The sequence below is a fragment of the Hibiscus syriacus genome, unplaced genomic scaffold (assembly GCF_006381635.1).
Source record: "Hibiscus syriacus cultivar Baekdansim isolate YM2019G1 unplaced genomic scaffold, ASM638163v2 tig00002880_pilon, whole genome shotgun sequence".
In the NCBI taxonomy this organism is placed as follows: domain Eukaryota; kingdom Viridiplantae; phylum Streptophyta; class Magnoliopsida; order Malvales; family Malvaceae; genus Hibiscus; species Hibiscus syriacus.
Window position 1 is genome coordinate 368,609 of NW_024061952.1, and position 15,440 is coordinate 384,048.

Genomic DNA, 15,440 nt, shown 5'->3' on the forward strand with positions numbered 1-15,440 from the left:
ACCACCACCACCTCCTCTTCCTCCCTTCTGCACCTCCTCGATCGCTCCCACCCTAACCCCACCTCCAAAGTTCAACGCATCGGTCTTTCTTCTTAATGGGAGTCGAAGTCAAGCTCCGCCTCCAGGACGCCGCCGCCCACCATCAATTAACAACCATCCTTTCTCCTTTCCTCTCCGTAACCGTCCACCAAGAAGTCCTCTTCTTCGACACCCCAACAAATACCCTTTCCTCCCAACTTTCCGTTCTTAGCCTCCGCTTCCTCAACAAGGATGCCAAGTGCATCGTTTCCATCAAATCCAAACCTACTCTGGTAGATGGTGTCTGTCGCGTGGAAGAAGATAAAGAGGAACTAGATCCGTGTGCTGCACGCGCTTGCGTGGATGACCCGGTGAGGTTGGCGAAGATTGAGTCGAGGATTTTGAAGAGGGTTAAGGAGGAGTTTGGGGTTGGGGAAGAAGTGGGATTTGTTTGTTTAGGTGGGTTTGAGAATAAAAAAGAGGTTTTTGATTGGAAAAATCTGAAGCTGGAAGTGGATGAGACTAAGTATGAATTTGGGACATGTTACGAGATCGAATGTGAAAGTGAGGATCATGATGGCGTTAAGAAATTGCTTGAGGAGTTTTTGAAGGAAAATGGGATTTGTTATTCGTACTCTAAGATGATAAAGTTTGCTGTTTTAAGGTCTGGGAAGCTGCCTTAGCAAAGTGAGTTTGAGGTTAGTTCCTTGCATCAAAAGTTGTTACTTGGAAGATGGTGATAATAATTTGTTTGTGTTGTGGTTTCCTGGTTACGAGTTTGCTTAAATTGCTAAGGTGTTTTAATCTTTTTTACAATGCCAAGTATCATTTTTGAAAAAGAAGAATGAAGTTATTTCTTGTTCGTCAATTCAATGTAGCAGCAATTATGTGGAAAGAGAGAAAACAAGATAACTCCTTTGACAAATATAAAAATTGGATACTTAACTCCATTGACTAGTAGAAACCTTGCTAATTGATATTCTGCTATGTTTTTGCCTTGGGACCAAAAAAGGGTGTGTTTGTTATTGGATTGGACTGAGTGCTACATGTTTGTTATGTTATATATGAGTGTTGTGTAATGTATAGGTTGCAAATACTATGTCTCAATTCTTGAATGATGAAAACCATGCCTTTGGATTTTAGTGTGATGAAAGAAAAACTAGAAAGAGAATATTAAAATGCAAGAACAGATAGTTTTATTGGTTCCCTACATGTAAGCATCTCCTGTAATGTCTTTTTTTTTCTTAATTAATGAATTCATTTGGTGCACTCAAGTCTGGCGTAAATGCAGTGAATGTGCATCTGCAACTGTATTCAGCATATGGTTACATGAGTCAATAGATGGTAAAGGCTAACTTATTGAGTTTTAGCAATCCCTGTGTCAATGTGAAGTTGCACATTTGCATTTGTAGTTTCAGAATCACAAGTATATCCATAATGGGACATGAATGGCAGGCGTAAGGTCATCAATGTCTAAGCAATAATGACAATGTAATTCATATAGCCGTCAATCGTGGCTTCTAGCAAAGGTTTCTCTTTTTATCAAGAAACTATGCAGTGACACCTGAGACTTGCTGTTTTCCTTAAGAACTTCGTCCTAATGAACCTCTGATTTCTCTTCTTTCTTTCCGTGTCTAGATTTGTGGCGAGGACAGGCTTATTGGTTGGTGTTAATTAATTGACTTTTCATGATGAGAAGGGAATGACATTGTATAGTTTTTATGTTGGAATAAAAGAATACTTGGCTATAAGACAAATAAACTGGGTTGTATGCAGTATGCTGTATTAATTGAAATGCAATTTATTAATCTTAATTAAATTGCAACTTTGTTCTTCAGTCAGCTGTGAAGTCTACTAATTCTTGCAGAGTTGATTTCGATTCACTTCATTAATCTGATAATGGGCTTTTTCCATTTGTAGGATGTCATGCAGTATGGTTATTACACAAGCAATGGTAGAGAAGCAAGGTTGATCATCTCTTGTGCAAAAAAAAAAAAAAAAAACTTCTACTCTCTTAATGTGATTCTGAGACCTTTTATCATTGGCAATGGAATGGGCATGATTATTTTACTCTTACGACAGACGTGTTTTCTATGAAATTATTTTTTATTGTGTTTCAGAATTTTGCCTATGCTGCCTCTTTTCTCCCATCCTGCCAATTCCCAGTAGGTTTCTAAATGCAAGTTTGCAAGATGAGTAGGAATTTCTCAATGACCTATGGATGGTGATGATCGTTGTTGTCATCATCTTTATCCGCATCATTGTCGTTGTCATCTTCTTCTTAACTCTCCATTCATCCCCATTGACTTCAGGGTCATCATCGGGATCTCCTTCCTCACCTTCACCTGAGAAATCCCCATCAGATCAGCGTTGTCATCCTCGTCCATCTTTCTCTGCATCACTTGTATCTTTGTTTTCTGGACCACTGTGTTCCATTTTTAGAAGTTCATCGGAAACCTGAAAGAAACCGACCCCACCAACCATTACCAGTAAATGAAGTAGAAAAAGAAATGGAATCTCCTCAACTCTCATCTACTGCAGTCAAATTAAGCGATGCATTCGTATCCCTGTCTGCATATCTAGCTAGAAATTAGCAAAGCAAAACACAAACACTGCAAACTTCTATATGCAATTAACAATGTTAAAAAAAAGTCCAAAAATAATATGTTTCCATCATCAATTCAAGTCCACCATATGATGGATATTAACACTGTTAATATAATTAAAGATCAGAAACAAGTGGAAGGTGGACCACAGACATGGCTGCAGACTAGAGGGAGCAACTATTAATTTATACAAAATAAGTAATATAATACAAACCATGAAATGTAAACATAAATAAAACACTCCTTTTATACCAATGTTTATTTTAAAATATTTGTATTTGTTTCTAATTTTATAAAATAATTATAAGATGGTGTGATCGTTCCGATATTTTTGCGTTTGAACTCATCACGATAATATGCAGAAAACAATCTCATCGTTCTATGCCCAAAATTCTTCTCTTTTCCCTTTTTGAAGCCCTAGGAAATGCTTAGAAGAAAACCCACCAAGATCGAAGTCAAGCCCGAAGACAAGCAAGAACTCGAGGAGTCCCGTCAACCTCCACCTCCTCCCACTGCCTCCACCACCACCAACACCTCCTCTTCCTCCCTTCTGCACCTCCTCGATCGCTCCCACCCTAACCCCACCTCCAAAGTTCAACGCATCGGTCTTTCCCCCTAATGGAAGTCGAAGTCAAGCTCCGCCTCCAGGACGCCGCCGCCCACCGTCAATTAACCACCATCCTTTCTCGTTTCCTCTCCAAAACCCTCCATCAAGAAAACCTCTTCTTCGACACCCCAACAAATACCCTTTCCTCCCAATTTTCCGTTCTTCGCCTCCGCTTCCTCGACAAGGACGCCCGCTGTATCGTTTCCCTCAAATCCAAACCTACTCTGGTAGATGGTGTCAGTCGCGTGGAGGAAGATGAAGAGGAACTAGATCCGTGTGCTGCACGCGCTTGCGTGGATGACCCAGCGAGGTTGGCGAAGATTGAGTCGAGGATTCTGAAGAGGGTTAAGGAGGAGTTTGGGGTTGGAGAAGAAATGGGATTTGTTTGTTTAGGTGGGTTTGAGAATAAAAGAGAGGTTTTTGATTGGAAAAATCTGAAGCTGGAAGTGGATGAGACTAAGTATGAATTTGGGACATGCTACGAGATCGAATGTGAAAGTGAGGATCCTGATGGCGTTAAGAAATTGCTTGAGGAGTTTTTGAAGGAAAATGGGGTTGCTTATTCGTACTCTAAGATGACAAAGTTTGCTGTTTTTAGGTCTGGGAAGTTGCCTTAGCAAAGTGAATTTGAGGTTAGTTCCTTGCATCAAAAGTTGATACATGGAAGATGGTTCGCTCATCATTGTGGGAATTTGGTGATAATAATTTGCTTGTGTTGTAGTTTCGTGGTTACGAACTTGTTTAAATTGCAAGGTGATTTAATCTTCTTTTACAGTGTCAAGAATATATAAAAAATTGGATACTTAACTCCATTGACTAGTAGAAATCTTGCTAATGAATATTCTGCTATGTTTTGCCTTGGGACCAAAAAAGGGTGTTTTTGTGATTGGATTAGACTGAGTGCTACGTGTTTGTTATGGTATAAATGATTGTTGTATAATGTATAGGTTGCCAATAGGAAAACTAGAAAGAGGTTACTAGAATGCAAGAGCAGATCGTTTTATTGGTGCCCTCAAATGTTATGAATTAGAAGAATTGTCGACTCTTTGGTTGTTCGCCGAAGCCTTTATCATAACCATTCATATGCCATCCTGTAATGTCTTTTTTTTATTATTAATGAATTCATTTGGTGCACTCAAGTCTGGTGAAAATGCTGTGAATGTGCATCTGCAGTTGTATTCAGCATATGGTTACATGAGTCAAATAGATTGTAAAGTGTAAACTTGCGCATTTGCATTTGTAGTTTCCGAATCATAAGTTCATCCATCATGGGACATGGATAGCTGGCTTAAGGTCATCAATGTCTAAGAAATGTTGACAATGTAATTCATATAGTCCATCAGTCGTTGCATCTATCAAAGGTTTCTCTTTTTATCAAGAAACTATGTAGTGATCACCTGAGACTTGCTGTTTTCCTTAAGAGCTTTGTCCTAGTTAACCTGTCTGATTTCTCTTCTTTCTTTCGGTGTCTACATTTGTGGCGAAGATAGGTTTATTGGTTGGCATTATGTACTTGACTTTTAATGATGAGAAGGGAATGACCTTGAATGGTTTTTATGTTGGAATTAAAAAAATACGGGGCTATAAGACAAATAAACAAGCTTGTATGCTGTATTAATTGAGATGTGATGTGTCAATCTTTATTAAATTGCAACTTTGTTCTTCAATCAATTGTGAATTGTACTAGTTCTTGTAGGGTTGGTTTTGATTCACTTCGTTAATCTGATAATGTGTTTTTCCCATTTGTAGGATGTCATGCAGTATGATTACCACACAAGCAATGGTAGAGAAGGAAGGTTGATCATCTCTGGTGCAAAAATAAATTGTCACTCTCTCGTAATGTGATTCTGAGACTTTATAACATTGACATTGGACATTATTATTTGCACTTTCAATAGACAAAGGTTGAACTGCTAATAACAAGTCTTGTATCCCTGCCTTTGTGGGTGTTTTCTATGGAATTATTTTTTAGTGTTTCAGAATTTTGCCTATGCTGCCTCTGTTCTCCCATCCTGCCAATTCCCAGTAGGTCTCTATATGCAAGGTTGAAAGATGAGTTGGAATTTCTCAATGACCTATGGATGGTGATGATCGTTGTTAACATCTTTATCCGCATTGTTGTAGTGGTAGTCGGCTTCTTCTCAACTCTCCATCCCTCCCCATTGGCTTCAGGGTCATCCTCGGGAACCCCTTCCTCACCTTCACCTGAGAAATCCTCATCAGATCCGTCATCATCGTCTTCCTCATCATCCTTTGCATCACTCGCATCTTTGTTTCCCGGACCAGGATGTTTCAGTTTTAGAAGTTCATCGAATCTGAAGAAGAAAAGCAATACCCTTACCTCTCATCGACCGAAGTCAAATTAAGCGATACATTCATACCATTTAGTACTGATCCTGTCTGCAAAAACAATCTTACATCTAGCTACAAATTATCAAAGCAAAACATAATCACTGCAAAGCTTCTATATGCAATTAACAGTGTTAAAAAGCAAAATAATAAGTTTCCACCATCAATTAAAGTCCACCCCATAATGAATATAGTAATATAATACAAATCATGGATTGTAAAACAAAAATAAAACATTGAATTTAAAAAGTGATAAATATTTGGCCTGGAAGTCAGTTTGAAGTCTCATAAATAAATCAACTACATCTAGGAATATATTTTACGGCTTAACTTGTCTAGATAGATCCACACGTCATCTAATGATTCCTAAAACTTGTACTGATAAACTTGGCTACTCAGGCTCAGCCAGCCAGCCTAAAAAAAAGTTCCATAAAGGAAAAAAACAAGTGTACAATGATGTAAAATAGATAAATTTGGGAGCTTAATGTGCAAATATTTTAAAAAATCCAGTAATTCTATGGATTGCATTTCTTTTCTGAAACACGAAGACCCTGGCTCCCTGACAAAAATTCCTAGGAATAAAATTGCTTAGGCAAAGTGGCTTCGGCTCTTTTGCCTTGGGGCTTGGCTTCATCTTCATCAATTAACACGGCACGGACGCCAAAGTGGAAAGTGGACACCACCCTCTAATCCCAGTCCTCCTCTCTTCCTTCTTTCTCCCCCAAGTGCCGGCCGCACGCTTTTTTATTTTAAAACCAATCATTGGACAGCAAAGTCAACCCCGGAACATAGAAAAGAAAAAAATATTGTAATTTTGGTTTTCCTTTTTGGGATTGTTGGGTTTTTAAGAGATGTCGTCGGAGATCGAGGCGGTGGAGGAGGATGTACCTCTGAAGCAATTGGGTGACTCTGTAGCGAATGGAAATGAATACGGGCGAGGGAATCATGGGGTTGTTGGTGATGATGAGAGCTTGAAGAACGATATCTATACCGCTGCTGCTTATGGGGATTTGGAGAAACTCCATAGGTTGGTTGAGCTCGAGGGCTTCTCTCTTTCCGAGCCTGATGGCCTTGGTTACTATGCCCTCCAGTGGGCTGCTTTGAATAATAGAAGCGCCGCTGCTCAGTACATCATCGAGGTTTTCATTCGTTTATTTTGATTGATTCGCTGAATTGCCTTCTTTGTCCAAGTTGCAATTTGCAACTGGGTTGTAAAATTTTGAGTTTTGGAGTTTATTGGATTCATTGAACTGGGTTTATTCGGTATCTAATTTATTCAATTTGCTTTCTCTTAAATATTGAATTGGGTTTTAATGTGCTTAGTGAACTGTATTTTTGGGAACACATGCTTTTGAGATATGCGAATTATTTTTTAAATTGTTTGAATTTTAAGGTTTAGTTGTGACATGTTACTCTTGAAGTTATATTGAATAAATCCAGTTTAACTGAGTAGATTTTGGGTTGTCTTGATATGCTAGCATGGTGGAGACGTGCATGCTGTGGATCATAATGGACAGACAGCCTTGCACTGGAGTGCCGTCCGTGGTGCAATACAAGTTGCTGAGGTTTTACTCCAAGAGGGTGCTCGGGTGGACGCAGCAGATATCTATGGTTACCAGGTTAGCTTTTCTTTAATGTGGTGCATTGTACTATAATTTTTTTATTCAAGAAATTGGTATGGTCTCCCACTATGGATTTGGGACAATGATCATGATATAAATTATTGTTTCGGGTAACTGTTTTAAATATTCTTCCTCCACTTGAAGTTGGTCGATATATGCATGGACGTTATTTATATGTAGTTTTAGGGGCAAGATAACTCATCAACTTATGGTTTCTGTAAGACAAGTAGATCATGTTGATATTATGAGGCTTAAAGAAGACATGTTTTTTGCAATGCATTTTAGTGAACTTTATATATGTTGCTGGAGATGATTTTACTCCCTTATTCTCCTACTTGTTTGGCCCTTCAAGGACTGCCTCAAAACATAGCATTTCATGCTGTCTTTCTTATTTGCTCTGGCTTGCTAACATACCGAACCCCCATTATATTTTCCTAACTCTTTTTTCCCTAAAATTTTCCTTCTGCTATCATCTAAATCACATGCAATTTTATACGGTTGTCCGCTGCTTTTGATGATGAACTTACTATTTTTCCTTTTTGTCTTTTTGAAAGTTTACTCCTGATAATGACGGGCGAAGCCCTTTACACTGGTACTTGAGTAGTTCTACATGCACCTTACCCTTATTTACCTGATGGTCTAGGATAAGGCACTATGGTGCCAATTTTCTTTCGTATCTAAATATGTGCATTTCTGTGTGATAATTGAGAGGGTTGATTATTTTCCTCGTCCAGCATTTGAGGAATTTGCATGCTGATGGTCTAGGGTAAGGCACTGTGGTGCTGCTAATTTCTTTTGTAACTAAATATGTGCATTTTTTTTGTCATATTTGAGAGGGTTGATTATTTTTCCTCATGTAGCATTAGCTTCGCTTTGTTATCTTCCTTTGATTACTTTGCTATTTCTATTCAATAATGAACAATTTTTCTGGTACTCAATAAATTATTGTTTTATTTATTTGCTGGTGAGTAAGACTACTCTTGAAACACCTAGTTGGTGCGTGGATGTGTGCATGCTTGTTTATTTAATTATTTTTTATATAAAAAAATTATAAAACGGATTTCAATTTTGTGAATTCAGGTTGCCTAGTGATGATAGTGATTTGTAAATCTTGAATTACAATTTTATGATAAGAATTTAACCTACTTAGGTATTTCATTTTATTTGTGTTCAACTTTCCTTCAGTGAAATCTCTCTTTGAGGTATTAAATTTAACAAGTTTTCTTTCATATTCCGATTACTTAATATATTGTCCCTAGAATTTGCTTGATTGTGTGATGAGGTTTAAAATTATGAGGCCTGTTGTTTTTTTCTAACTTCCCCTCAATGGACCACACCAGGGCCGCTTATAAAGGTTTTACTGATTCCATACGTCTTCTTTTATTTCTTGATGCACATAGAGGGCGTCAGGACAAGGAGGGTAATTTTTTCATTCTCAGGTTTAAAGTGTCATTTCTAGGGAATTTCATTCGGTTTATCTGGTTTTCTGCTCTTTTAACTACTTCATCTTTGCATCAGGTTGCACTCCTCTCCACTGGGCTGCTATTAGGGGTAATCTAGAAGCTTGCACAGTCTTAGTACAGGCGGGTAAGATGGAGGACTTGTTGGTCACTGATAATAGTGGCCTTACACCTGCACAGCTTGCTTCTGATAAAAATCACAGACAAGTTGCTTTTTTCCTTGTAGGTGCCGTAACACTTTTTACTTCGTTAATAATTATTCTTTGGTGAATTGATCTTTGGATATTTATTTGTTTTTCTTTTCAATCTTGCACATTCCATCTCTTTCTTGCCAGTGATGACTGATAAATGCCCTCTGCTGAATGAAAGACATTTCTGGCTTCTTCTGCCCACACGTATATTTTCGGGTGAACTACTGGCAAGAATACAAGCAGAAGATAATTAATAAAATATTACATAAATGTCCAAAATGTGTTTTGTATCCATTTAAATTTCAGGGAGCATCTTGAAATGATTGATTCCTTATGCATTTTCAAACTCAAAGCATTTTCCTCACCTTTATGATGCATTAAGGTTTATGAACTGGGATTTCTCAAGTAATAGTAATTTTGTTCTTAAATAGTGAACCTTGTACCTTTCCTTGTATATGTGCAACATGGGAGTGGCATCTGAAAATTTGTGACTTCACTATGGACATATTAGGATGCCATCATTATTTTTTTTGATTGGTATTTTTAGTTGTTTCTATTAAGGCTGGAAAATTACTCTATAACTGGCTTAATTTGTCTTCTAGCTGTTCTGTATCATTAAGATGGCATGCTTATGAAATCAGCTGAATTACACCCCACCTATTAATGTTTTTTGTACATCTGATACTGCAGGAAAATGCTAGAAGGATTCTTGAAAAACGATGTGATGGGAACAGCCGTTTTGGACGATTGACGAGATTAAGACTTGCACCACTTCTTTGGTGCATTATCTTGCTACTACTGGCGACCTATATTCACTCTGTCATAATGAGTATGCCTTTTGATCTCTTCATGAAAGTTAATTGTTTCATAAGACATTACCTGTCTCTGTCTCTTTATGACCTATTAACTTGCTTTTTGGACTCTTATCAAAAAAAAAACTTGCTTTTTGGACATTTGCTGCAGATTCCAATCTGCCAAATTTGACAGCTGGGTTTAGCCTTCTGGCATGGTTTGGTGTTATCCTAGCATCTACCGGTTTGGTTATGTTTTATAGGTGTACCAGGTATATTCTATTAGGTGGTCATTTCTAATTTCAGAAAGTCTGTCGGGTCATTGCGGCACTGAATACATTTGGTTTGAACTCTGAAATTTACAGGGGCAGTGTCTATGAATCCATAAGATGATGTGAGATGCATTATCAAAATTGAAGTATATCTTGTTATTTTCTCGTTTCTTGATTTAGTCAGGTCATTCTCTCTAAGAAAAGTGGGACTAGGTGTATATCATGTTTATGCCTAGCTGTGCTATAGTCTGCATCACTGCATGTATTTGCTAGTATTGAGATTCATTGAGGGGAGCTTACTTATCTAGTTGTTTTAACATTTTATTTTTCTTTGCAGCAAGGATCCTGGTTACCTCAAGACAAATGTCCATGATCCCCAGACTATGAAAGATGATGTGTGTTCGGTTTTTCCTTACAAAGCCCAACTGGTTTTGTTTTATTTGTTTTCTTGTCCTCTTGAAATGTAATTGTTATCAGTCCTATATATTTTGTTTCTTTATATCCTAGATGTATCTTTTCTTTTAGACAATTGATGTAGTTTTCCTCTATGTAACATATTTCTCCTATCTATTCTGCTAGGAACCATTATTGAAGATCGAGACAAATAATCCTTCTTTGCTAGCTGGAAATTGGTCTCAACTTTGTGCGACATGCAAGGTGCTCACCTAATCTACCCTTTATTGTTTACGTTACTCATTTGATAATTTCTGATTATTTTGCTATGTTATTTAACATGATTATCAGATTGTCAGGCCTCTTCGTGCAAAACACTGCTCCACTTGTGATCGTTGTGTTGAACAATTTGACCATCATTGCCCTTGGGTATCAAATTGTGTTGGCAAGGTGCTTTATTGTTGATGAGTTTAATGTGTTTGTTTATTTTATTTCCCCCCCCCCCTCTAGAAATTTAACATTTCAGCTTTTGTACTTTTAAGATCCTGCACTTCAATTAGAAAATAAAGGGAATTAAAAGCTCTTATACCCTCGACTCTTTCAAATCAATAGACAAATATGAATGATGTGTGATTGCATGTTGGTTACAATTATGCTTATAGGCTAATTTCATGTCCAAGGAGGATATCATTTTGTTATTTGATGAGTGGTGATTGTATCTGTTGATTAATTTCGTTTAGGTATCTTGTGATGCAGAAAAACAAACGGGACTTTTTTCTTTTCCTTGTTTTAGAAGTTTCAGCGATGTTGATTACTTGTGGAGTTACTATTGCAAGTATGTCTTTTAATCAGTTCCAAGTTCAAATTACTTTCCAAAGATAGCAAATTTGTTTTCCGCGCTGGTTGTCCTACCTCCACATATGTTCTTGTCGTATGCAGGAATTGTGCAGGATCCGTCGGCCCCTTCTTCATTCTTCCCATGGATGAACTATTCTGTTTCTCATCATATTGGTGCTATTTCCTTTTTAATTGTGAATTTTTTCCTCTTCTTTGGTGTGGCTGCATTGACTGTTGTACAAGCTTCTCAGGTATGACATGAGATTTTGTAATCAAATTTCGGAATTATTTCTCTGGTTTTATAGAATGTAATATATCCAGCTCATTTATTTACAACAAGAATGATTTGAGAAACAGGAGAGAAAATACTTGATTTGTTCACTCTTTCCAGAGACTCATTTTGTACTTTCCTTGCTACAGATATCTCGCAATATAACAACAAATGAAATGGCAAATGTCACTCGGTATAGCTACCTAAGGGGTGCTGGTGGTCGGTTTAGGAACCCATATGATCACGGATGCCGGAAGAACTGCTCAGATTTACTGATCAAAGGCTACAACGAAGACATACAGGCTAGTGAAGATTCAGCACGTTCTGAAGGTATTGGGATGGTCCAAATGCCCAGTGATAATGGCGATTTTCATAGTCTTGCCAACCGAAATGGCCATATTGCCATAAATGTGAATTCTAACAGCACCAATGCACATCATGGCCATAGTAACCATGGCAAGTCGGAAGCTGAGAGCAGGAGTTTGGGATCGGGTATCGGTAGTGGAAGAAGTAGTGCATATCCAGTATGAGTAGAACTGATTTGCATTGTATTCTAGGCATACATCCAATTTCAGCTTTTTTTGTTAATCTACGGGGTTTGCTTCTTTTTTTCTTTTGTTCAAAGGTTATGGACGTGCAGTCCTTTCCTTCTCATGAGTGTAATTGTGTATTGTTTTGTTATCTGATGTCAGATTTTGCAATGTGTTATTGAAAGACCGGGAGTGTATTTAAGGTTAATCCGCATACTGCAAATAGTGCCACGAATGGACTGAGGGGTGTTGGGATGTAATCGCACCCTTAGAATTTTTAGATTCTTTTATATTTTAAATTTTTTTATTGTATTTTCTATTGATTGTCTAATTTCACATCTTCTAAAAATTTTAATATAACTTCTTAAATTCGTATCCTCTGACATAAATTTTTACACTTGTCCTTTAATATTGCATTAAAATCGAACAACAAAAATCAAACGACTAAAATCGACTAAATTTTTTTAATTTTCAACGCAAATTTTCGTTAATGGGAGTTAACAGTTGAATAACTAAAATCAAATGGATCGATAATGTAAGAGATCAAAACCACTCTTTTTTGAATTGATGATCAAAATCGAACGAATGAAAAACATAAGGGACTATTAGTATAATTTACTCTTTTTTATTTTTAATTTTGCATTAAAACTCAAAATAATAAACTTTTTTTATTAATTTGGAATGATTTGTACATTGAACAACACACACAATATTATTATTTCTTTATTGAATATTGATATTATTCCAGGTTCGGAGAAAACACATCTCTATGTGGTAGTAATACATATGATTATTTAAAATATGATGTGGTTCATATGTGCCATTATATATATGTTTGTGTGTGGGTTGAAGTGCATAATTAGGCAAACGGCCTCTGGTTGTTGCAGTCAAGATTGTCGCCGTAGCTCACTTGAAGTATGTCACAGTACCTCTTGTAAAACCCGATTCGGTCCTCTACTTGAGGGTTGGATCCTTTGCCACATTCGATGCCACCATTGATGATGTTGGTGATGACCCCATATCCCGGGACCCGACCGGCAGCCGTGTCATCTGCAGACGGCTTCCACTGGCCGGTGATGACATCGTGACATGAAGGTTTTGGCGACTGTGGTGTCATCCAGAACCAAAGACCGGTCTTGAAAGAAATGGTCGGGTCCTTGGCTACCAAATCGGGGTCATTAAGAAGATCAGCGTTTATTGCCTGTCCTGCTGGACCGTAGTTGTAGTTGCTGCCAAAGTCATGGTCAATGAACTTTCAACATATATTAAAATGATTGAATTTGAAACCATCAATTTACATTGAAAAAGATGACACTTACTATGAGATTTGGATAGGACCACGGCCATAATATTTTTTACCAGGGGCACAAGGCCATTGTTGATTTTGAACACAGTAATCATCAGGGTTTCCCTGTTCCTGAACGTAGCAATATCCCCATGCGTAAGGACCGTCAGGTGCAGTTGGCCACCCACCTGTAGTTTCATGGGAAGTTTGAGCCAAGAAGGCAGCGATTTCTCTTTTCTGCGTATCAACATCGCCGGTAGTCCCGAAAGCGCCGAAGGAGTTGGCAGCGGCGACGAAAGCATCGTATGTATAGAAACCGTTGCCGGGGCAGTTTGCATCATTGCGATGCTTTAACATATCATTGAACATCTCTTGGCTGATGAGCGAACCGATATCAGCCGAGGCCCTCAATGCAGAGGCCGAAATGACCACAATCACCAGAGCCAAAAACCTCATTTTTGCTGCTATAAGCTAAAGTGTTATACGTCTATGCTGTGGATTTCATATGAAGGGATCAAGCTGTTATTTATAGAGTGATCGAGGGGAGAGAAACATCATACAAACCCCTTAAAAGTCTCCTCTTTATCATGACAAAATGGAAGAAGGATTTAATTAACTTGGAAAAAACCCCCCACAAGGATGACTAGTTTTCGTGAATGAAGGAAGAAAATTTGTCTTCCTAGACTTGGTCCAAGCTTATCTTAACAAGCCAAGGAATTGGAACAAGTTAATTGTATGCATTTATAAGTAGAGTTGATTGCGGAGGAAATATTGAAGCTGAGCAGCCACAAACAAATTACATGTATTATCCTCCGCGGTATCCATTCAAAGAACACTGTTATACATTTGATATAGAACATTACTGACATTCTTGATACTCGAACTCGGGATCAAAAGTAATACCAATAATTCCTTTACCATAAGCCTACTGTCTGTTAAGTATTTGAAGAAAAAATGAGAAGCCATCACAAGAGCGGCGTCCGAGAAACGCAAGGACATTTTTAGGTAAAGTTCCATTTCGGAATGTACCTGTTGACTAGAAGAATTTCGCATGAAACTACAGTGTGAACGTTCCAGTGATAATTTAATAGCCAATGTGGTTGTGCATGTATTGTACTAAAATATTAAATCATACGATATTTAATCAAATACTTAAATCATTTTTAATACTTTTTCAATCGAGTTAGTATTATTTAGTTATATCAAATTTAACCAAACTATTCATTAATAAGATATATACTTTAAAAATAAATATTTTATTGATTGATATTAAGGGGTTCAAGAAACGCAGCAGAAACTTACTCACCACAGCAACAATTAAAAATCAATTTATACATTTATATATGATAAGACAAGCATGACATGGATAAGAAAACAAAGTTTAATTTATAATGAAGCTGTCTAGTGTTTTATTATGATGCTAGTTTTTATTGATTCCCTCAGGCTGAACCCTCAAGAATTCCAAATAGGCGTTTCCATGGAGCTCGCGTGTGTACAGATTTTTGAAGTAATCAGCAACTCCTATTCTCCTGAAGAGCGGTTGATTTTGTGGAGAAATTAGGCTTGGTGCTGGACAAACATCTCCATCCAATCTCGGGCTGTAAACCGTGGCAATCGAAAGCCTTTCCTTAACCGAGTTCACGGTCGCACGGTGCTGGATGGTCGGGTATATCCCATTGGATACAATCTGCGATATTTCATAATATTATGTACTGTTCAATGGCTGATCATGCAATAAAGACATTAATCATTACCTCCATGATGTCTCCGATGTTGACGATAAAAGCATTTTGTAGGGGTTTAATGGGGACCCAAGCACCATCTTTCTTGACTTGATGGCCTTCCATCTCGTTGATCTGTAGTAGAATGGTGAGGCCAATTGGATCAGAATGAGTGCATAGACCAATTGCAAGCTCTGGCTCTGGACATGGGGGATAATAGTTCATCCTCATCGCTTGAAGCCCTTCTTCAAACAGGACTCTCATGTCATTAGGGTTCATCCCTAGAGCTTTTCTCATAACATCCAACAGTTTCATGGCAAGATGTTTGAGATCTAAAGAATAATCTCCCAAGGTTTTCCTGAGGGTGAGTGGGAGATTAGGGAATAAGTGAGGTTTCCTCAAATAAGTTGGAAGGGCGCCTTTTCATGTAAAACATATCTCCCCAGTCAAGCTTCTGCTCCTCGGACACAACGAAGGCTTGTCCAAA

The 15,440-nt window shown here is 37.8% G+C and overlaps 3 protein-coding genes and 2 pseudogenes across 9 annotated transcripts; 3 read left to right on the top strand and 2 right to left on the bottom strand.

Moving 5' to 3' along the window:
* On the top strand, positions 1-5,172 carry LOC120161725 (triphosphate tunnel metalloenzyme 3-like). 5 transcript variants are annotated; one of them, XR_005519502.1, is made up of 3 exons: positions 1-716; positions 4,622-4,711; positions 4,981-5,172. XR_005519502.1 is itself a non-coding variant. In XM_039171962.1 (2 exons), the coding sequence occupies exon 1, from the start codon at positions 96-98 to the stop codon at positions 699-701; it is 606 nt and encodes a 201-aa protein (XP_039027893.1). In that variant the 5' UTR covers positions 1-95; the 3' UTR covers positions 702-716; positions 4,981-5,172. The 5 variants fall into 5 exon arrangements, 4 of the variants coding, with proteins under 4 accessions (XP_039027893.1, XP_039027879.1, XP_039027885.1 ...); XM_039171962.1 differs by lacking the exon at positions 4,622-4,711; XM_039171948.1 differs by lacking the exon at positions 4,981-5,172 and having other exon boundaries at positions 4,611-4,693.
* On the top strand, positions 3,104-5,172 carry LOC120161757 (triphosphate tunnel metalloenzyme 3-like). Of its 3 annotated transcripts, none has more exons than XM_039171970.1 (2): positions 3,104-3,863; positions 4,981-5,172. In XM_039171970.1, exon 1 carries the CDS (start codon positions 3,243-3,245, stop codon positions 3,846-3,848), a length of 606 nt encoding a protein of 201 aa, XP_039027901.1. In that variant the 5' UTR covers positions 3,104-3,242; the 3' UTR covers positions 3,849-3,863; positions 4,981-5,172. The 3 variants fall into 3 exon arrangements, with proteins under 3 accessions (XP_039027901.1, XP_039027907.1, XP_039027912.1); XM_039171976.1 differs by lacking the exon at positions 4,981-5,172 and adding an exon at positions 4,611-4,698; XM_039171981.1 differs by lacking the exon at positions 4,981-5,172 and adding an exon at positions 4,611-4,694 and having other exon boundaries at positions 3,104-3,852.
* Positions 5,173-6,142: 970 nt separating this feature from the next.
* LOC120161780 lies at positions 6,143-12,152 on the top strand (annotated as a pseudogene).
* A 641-nt stretch (positions 12,153-12,793) lies between these two features.
* LOC120161706 (basic endochitinase-like) lies at positions 12,794-13,741 on the bottom strand. The gene is made up of 2 exons (XM_039171920.1): positions 13,267-13,741; positions 12,794-13,176 (listed from the first exon to the last, which is right to left on the bottom strand). Exons 1-2 carry the CDS (start codon positions 13,686-13,688, stop codon positions 12,807-12,809), a joined length of 792 nt encoding a protein of 263 aa, XP_039027851.1. The 5' UTR covers positions 13,689-13,741; the 3' UTR covers positions 12,794-12,806.
* Positions 13,742-14,930: 1,189 nt separating this feature from the next.
* On the bottom strand, positions 14,931-15,440 carry LOC120161115 (annotated as a pseudogene).